We start from the raw sequence: 6,842 nt of genomic DNA, 5'->3' as shown, positions 1-6,842 counted from the left end.
GTGGTGCTCCTATTGGCCGTTGGTGGACTTCTCGTCAGTTAAACCTGCAACCACAACAACGTCATTGCCGAGCCGGGGAGGGGTTCCCAGCGATGACCCTCTGACGCTCAAGTCAAACACCGGCGATGTAGAAGAAACGAGGAAGCAAAATGGCAGAGTAACTGTAGCTACAGTAGAGATTATGCATATCTCCGTCGAAGCTTGGGGGTCTTTATATAGGACTCCCGGGGAGCGCGTGCACGCTTCTCGAGGCCCGAACACTCCACAAAACATACCCTAAAGAGACGTGTCAGAAAAGTGTCCCTGACACCATACCCTAACGACTCGAGCATATCTCTGACAAGACAGCGGAAGCTTCCGTCGTACGATCTTCTGTCTGACCATGCCGCCAAGCATGTCGTCTGTCGGCGACATAGGTTCCTAGAAGGATATCCTTTGATCCTCCTTTTATCTGTTACAGGCCAAGCGGAAGAGCCGCTAGGCTAGCTATCGGTCGTCCGGACGATCTTGTCCTCAGGCTGAGCAGAATGGCCGCTTGGCCAGCTATCGGCCGTCCGGGCGATCTTATCCTCGGGTCGAGCGGAATGACTGCTCGGCCAGCTATCAGGCGTCCGGGCGATCTTGTCATCGGGCCGAGCAGAATGACCGCTCGACCAACATCCCACTGTCCAGGCTCCGCTGCTATGCAGAACAGAGAAGCTGTGTCTGAATGTAGTCTGCTCGGTCGTCACTGTTTTACCGATGTGAGTCCGAGCGGATTTGCCACTCGGCATATACCTTGTCTGTTTGAGCGCCGGAAGCTCGGTACATGACCGAGCTGTGCTAACATCTGTTTCATGTAAGCTCGACGATTCTTTCTCCCAGTCGGGAAAGGGGGTTGCTCGATCGGAAGATGACTATCAAGGTGTTGACCGTTTTAACTTTAATTTTCATCGTGCCATTGACTCCTCTGCTTAGCGGGCCCCTCCTCATCACAGATCAAATATTAACCGGATCAAATATTAAGAGGTGGTGTGTAAGAATGAGCGTACCTTCTTCATCGACTTTCTTGTATAATTCTATCTACGTACTTAACAATGTTAGTTATGATATTAATATTGCAACATTCGACAACAACTATATTATTTTAGTAACAACCTCACAATCTCTCCTCATAGATATATTAAAAATATCTATATCAGATTTTTTTATTTAAAATTTAAAATTTACGATAAATTTTTTTTATTAAATTTAAATATTCATTTTTTACTCTACAATATATATTAATTTCTCTATAATTCAATATATATATATATATATATATATATATATATATATATATATATATATATTCTAGTAATTTTGAATATTTGAAAATTTTTCCAATGCGTAAAACAAAGTTTTCACCTCTAACCTCGCGTTCCGTGCCCCACGCTGTAGCTCCACTTCTCAGACCTAGCTGTTCTTCGTTTCTATATATATATATATATATTCTAGTAATTTTGAATATTTGAAAATTTTTCCAATGCATAAAACAAAGTTTTCACCTCTAACCTCGCGTTCCGTGCCCCACGCTGCTGCTCCACTTCTCAGACCTAGCCGTTCTTCGTTTCCCCTCAACTCGGTCGGCTAGTGGAGTTCAGTTCTTCCCCGATCGCCTTCCAGATCGTCCGGCTGCAGATACCAGCATGGGAGAAATGGAGGATGGGTACAAGAGGGAGGAAAGCGTGGCCCTTTTGGTGATCGTAGTCCTCGCGACGCTGTCGCTGGCTTCCCTCTTCGTTGCCTTCAGCTACTATTGCTACATCAGCAGCAAGGTCTCCAAGCATCTCAAGTCCCTTAGTGAGCACAGAGCACCTCTGTTAGCTTCCTCTTCCATTCTCTTTCCTTTTTGAGTTGATTTATTATCTCGGTTGTTGGATTTCTTGATGTCCTAAAAGAAGGGAGGAACGAGGAGAAGGAAAAGGCGGCGCCTTTGCGGAGCGGCAGCGGTAGAGGCAGCGGCAGTGGAGATGGCGGTGGCGATGTGCCGATTTTGGCGATTGACAGCGGGGTGCAGGTGTTCAGCTACAAGCAGCTCCATTCGGCCACCGGGAGTTTTGGGAAGGGAAATGTTGTCGGGCATGGGAGCTTTGGGGCTGTGTATAGGGGAGTGCTTCCTGATGGCCGGAAAGTGGCCGTCAAGCTCATGGATCGACCTGGGAAGCAAGGCGAGGAAGAGTTCAATACGGAGGTCTCTGTTTTGTTCATATCATCCCATCAGTTTACCGTAATGTTTGTCAATAATGTTGGCCTTTGAAATGTAGGTGGAGCTTCTGACCCGTCTTCACTCTCCTCACCTCTTGACATTGGTCGGGCACTGCTCTGACAGCGGGCACCGGCTTCTCGTCTATGAGTTTATGGCTAATGGTGGTCTTCAGGAACATCTATATCCTACAAAAGGTTATGCTTGTTTCGCTTACTTCAGTAGTGTTTCTGGGAGATTTAACTGACTTTTGATTAATTAGAGGAATCTACTATAATAATAGGGAAGCAATGTGTAATTCTATTAACGTATGCCATAAATTATTTATTATTCTAGCATTGCACAAGCTCACTCTTACTGTGAACAGAATAAAGTTTTCTTGTAGTCCCAGCAACCAAGTAATTGTAGAAAGATTTTAGGATCCTACTCAATGACTAGCTCGTAAGTCTTACCTGCATAATATGTAATGTTAATTCTAAATGTTAATATTGTAGAAAACAATCTGCCTTCTGTGCTAGCAAAAGATTAAAAAGGACTGTGAAGAATCTGTGTCCTTTTAAAGTTGAAGTTGACCATAATGTGATACGATTGTTTAATTTACTTCTGCTGCTACTTTGATTTCCAAACTAGAAATTTTTATTGTAGCTTGATTTTTAGGGATTGATTCATGACATAGGCTTCAGCTAAATGTGCACATATCAAAGTTTTGGCTAAAAGTGCAAAACATCTGGAGTTGTTGGTTCATCTTTCACCAAATTGGTTGTCAAACAATAGAGAAGAGTAAATAAGAAATTAATCTCTGAAAAGGTCCCAAATCATATGTCTAGAAATTGACTTATACTTGATGCTTCTTACAATTTGTTCTTGAGATTCTAGTAATTTTAAAAGTTATCCTCTCATAGACAGTTTTGTTTCAAAAAGGACATCATAGTTAGTGCTGTCTCTTTGCCACGACGAACTGTTACAAACTCTTTTTTTCACTTTGCATACTAAACCAATTACTTATTCCCAGTTCTTTACATAAAGGCATATCTTATCCTACGAAATTCATAATATATTTAAGTCAAAAATGGAAGCACATTGATTTTGTTTTTACAGAAAATGACTTTGATTTCCTGCCAAACTAGTGTATCATGTTATAGCGCTCCTTTTTTCACTTGATCTTGACCCAAAATGCTGAGACAGGCATTATGCTGCTTTTTTCTTAAATCTGTTTACAATGCAGCATGCTCTTATCTAGGCGTGCTTCCTTGCACATGAACTGCAATTTCTGTGACTATGATCTTAAGAATTCCATATTTCATTTACCAACCTGATTCTAACCACCAGGTTCATGCGGTGGCATTTCAAAGTTGCAGTGGGATACTAGAATGCAAATAGCTCTTGATGCCGCAAAAGGTCTAGAATATCTTCATGAGCATGTCAGCCCACCTGTCATCCATAGGGATTTTAAAAGCAGCAACATTTTGTTGGATGACAACTTCCATGCCAAAGTTTCCGACTTTGGTTTGGCAAAGTTCGGTTCTGATAAAGCAGGTGGTCATGTTTCAACACGTATACTTGGCACACAAGGATATGTTGCTCCAGAGTACAAACCAGCTTTCTCTCCTTATAGTCATAATAATTATTTAAAAAACTCCGCCATGTCAAGGGTGTTCAATACATTCAATGATGCAACACATAAAACAAATTAGTAGATTTAGTAATGCTGCATATAAAACAAGTTACTATTTTCATATGAATAGCTACTGTCTTCTCTTACAGATATGCATTGTCCGGGCATTTAACAACAAAATCAGATGTGTACAGCTATGGGGTAGTTTTATTGGAACTGCTAACTGGTAGGGTTCCAGTAGACATGAATAGGCCATCAGGGGAAGGAATTCTTGTAGCCTGGGTAAGTACTTTTTTTTTAAGGATGTGGAAAGCATTACCACCACTCTTATTATCTGTTTTCTATTATTTATCCATTTTTGACGAATAAATCAAGTTAGAGTGATATATGACTGATAGGGTTTGTGTTTCATATATTCATCCTCTTATTTCTGTCTAGGTCAGTGAATCAAAATCTAGTTTGGTTTCTGAGAGAACACATTTTTTATTTCACTGTGAATCTTGCATGTATATGTGATTTGGTTCCATGTGGAGACCTTAAAGAATATGCTTGCTCAGAGTGCTGAAAAAGAATAAGATGAAAATGATGTCCAAATTCAACCCGTAGCAACAACGGAAAACAAAGATCTTTATTTTGTTTTGTACCTAAAACAAAAGGAAGTAATAAATCATTGCATTTGTTTGTGGCCATAGAAGAGTCGTTTGAGGTTGAGGTCTCCTGTATGGTATTAAAATAGCAATGGATATTATTATCAACTATAATTATCTAATAGCTCAAGTACTGTTGGTATATTTGAAATACAATTCAAGCATGGTTTGAGGGTGGAATCTAAAGCGCTAACCCATATAATTTACAGTTTTCATAATTTCTTCCTCCATGAATATATGAGATTTCCCTTTGATTACCAAAAGCGAAATAAAAATTAGTAGCTGGATCAAACGGAACAGTCAGGTATCAGATTCGATTTATTTTATCTTGCTTCTTATTCATTATTTGTAACAATTTTTTACTTAGGTGGTTGGAATTTATCTATTCCACATATATTTGTTCCTGAACTTTTTAAAATAAAAAAAGTTAGAACCTTTAGAATGACAATTAGTATCCTTATTACATTAGCTAAAGCTTATTGAATTCTATTCATTTCAAGCGCAACAAGATGATTTTACCTGGGTTATTATAGGATGGAACAATGTATTATTTCACTATTAGTAGAATGATTAAAATATTTAATTTTCTTATGGAACATACATATCAATATGCAACTTTTCTTCCATTTCCAATTACTATGTCAATAGGATTGAGCTTCTACTTATTCTGACAACAACAACAAATATTCATAGATGGGATTTTGCTAGTGTTTTATTCTTAAGTACATCTAGAAGATTCTTGGCCAATTTGTTTATTCAAGAAGTAAATTGAAGTTTTATCTAGCTATATCTATGGTCTTGGACCATCAATATTGTTTTTTTCCCCTTTGAGTTCAAATATTTAATTGATCCAATACTAGGAGTTATGGTTCTTATTTGTAGTAGTGACAGTTGTATGCCCCATGATCAAGGATATATATATATGAGTTAGTTTTTGGGATTAGTTAATTCTGTTATTTTGGTTGCCACAGGCTCTTCCTTATCTCAACGTCAGGGAGAAGGTAATTGAGATAATGGATCCAGCATTAGAAGGTCAGTACTCCATGAAGGATGCTGTTCAGGTGGCAGCCATTGCTGCAATGTGTGTGCAACCAGAGGCTGATTACCGGCCTTTAATGGCCGATGTTGTCCAGTCACTTGCTCCTCTGGTAAAGAACCGATCTTCGAAGAAGATTTCCAGTTCATCCACTTCTCAATCTTGCAAACCTGCGACAAAACCCGAGTATGATTAATATGAATTTTGTGCTCTAGTTCAGAAACATGTCAGAATTTTGTAGCAGAATATGTAAGTTAAGTCTGGCTTCACTTTTGCTGCAGCAGAATGTTTAAACGTTGATGTTCCTTCAAAATGGAGCTTTAATTTCTGAGACTTATAAATAAAATGATTGGTGTCAGTTTTAAAAACAGATGTTTACAGCTTAATGAACGTGTATTATGCATGTCAATTTACAAATTTTATTGTATTTTTCTTATAGTAGATATATGATCCTGTCTTAGATCTGCGGAGTTGATGCTGGGCACGATGAATAGTTGATTGATCAACAAAAGACTTTTCTCTCTCCACAAAAGCTTCTTCTTCTAACCTGTGCACAAGGAGACTAGTCAATAAAATGTCAACGTCCAGAAATTAGGAGGAATTTTTGACGAAGGTCCTTCGACGCTCAAGTCAGTCATCGTCTGAACGAGTGGATGAAGAACAGTCAGAACGTATGTGTGAGAGTAGAGTTGCAGATGTTAGTGAGCGTACTTTTGTTATCGAGAGAACTCCCCTCTGACGTAAACTCCGCAATTCATCATAATCGTTTGAGGAATTGTTATTTTACCCATATGTGTACTCTCTTTGTCGTCTATTATTGTTAAGGTTGATGAAGGAATATGCTATTATTATTGGTTTGCTGACGGGAGACATGATGGTTTCTAAAGAAGTTTTCAGAAGAATATTTTCTAACACAAAGTTATTATTATGATAAGTTGTAGGGATATTGTCTATTGAGCATTATCCGTCGGCCTTTAAGTCTGCCACCCTGTTAAGATGATGTTGTCAACTGAATATAATTTGGTTGGTCCTTAAGTCGGCCGTTCTGTTAGGATGATGTCATTGATTGAATATAATCCTACCGGTCCTTAAGCTGACCACCCTGTTAAAATGATGTTGTTGGTTGAATATGTCTCGGCCAGTCTTTAAGCCGACTATCTGGTTAGGATGATGTTATCTGCTGAGCATAACTCGACCAATCCTTAAGCCAGTCGCCTTGTTGAGACGTTCAGTTGCATTTTGCATAAGTTGCTTTTGTTGTGTGTTATGCATGTATCTCGACCGGTCCTTAATTTGACTGTCTCGTTATGCTGCTGTTTG

At 39.1% G+C, this 6,842-nt stretch overlaps 1 protein-coding gene across 2 annotated transcripts; it reads left to right on the top strand.

Annotated features, from left to right (window-relative positions):
* The first annotated feature begins 1,511 nt into the window (after positions 1–1,511).
* On the top strand, positions 1,512–5,890 carry LOC122045676 (probable serine/threonine-protein kinase PBL7). 2 transcript variants are annotated; one of them, XM_042606001.1, is made up of 6 exons: positions 1,512–1,821; positions 1,923–2,212; positions 2,286–2,421; positions 3,554–3,812; positions 3,989–4,121; positions 5,458–5,890. In XM_042606001.1, the coding sequence occupies exons 1-6, from the start codon at positions 1,668–1,670 to the stop codon at positions 5,716–5,718; spliced, it is 1,233 nt and encodes a 410-aa protein (XP_042461935.1). In that variant the 5' UTR covers positions 1,512–1,667; the 3' UTR covers positions 5,719–5,890. The 2 variants fall into 2 exon arrangements, with proteins under 2 accessions (XP_042461935.1, XP_042461934.1); XM_042606000.1 differs by having other exon boundaries at positions 1,513–1,821; positions 1,920–2,212.
* Positions 5,891–6,842: the final 952 nt, after the last annotated feature.

The sequence above is a fragment of the Zingiber officinale genome, chromosome 2B (genome assembly GCF_018446385.1).
Source record: "Zingiber officinale cultivar Zhangliang chromosome 2B, Zo_v1.1, whole genome shotgun sequence".
Lineage (NCBI taxonomy): Eukaryota > Viridiplantae > Streptophyta > Magnoliopsida > Zingiberales > Zingiberaceae > Zingiber > Zingiber officinale.
This window is presented reverse-complemented; position numbering and strand designations above follow the sequence as displayed.

Excerpts from the sequence above, each read along its gene's own strand:
- LOC122045676 (XM_042606000.1), top strand. The coding sequence starts at position 1,668 with ATGGGAGAAATGGAGGATGGGTACAAGAGGGAGGAAAGCGTGGCCCTT. Across the intron at positions 1,822-1,919 it reads CAAGCATCTCAAGTCCCTTA|AAGGGAGGAACGAGGAGAAG; the intron begins GTGAGCACAGAG and ends ATGTCCTAAAAG. Across the intron at positions 3,813-3,988 it reads CAAGGATATGTTGCTCCAGA|ATATGCATTGTCCGGGCATT; the intron begins GTACAAACCAGC and ends CTTCTCTTACAG.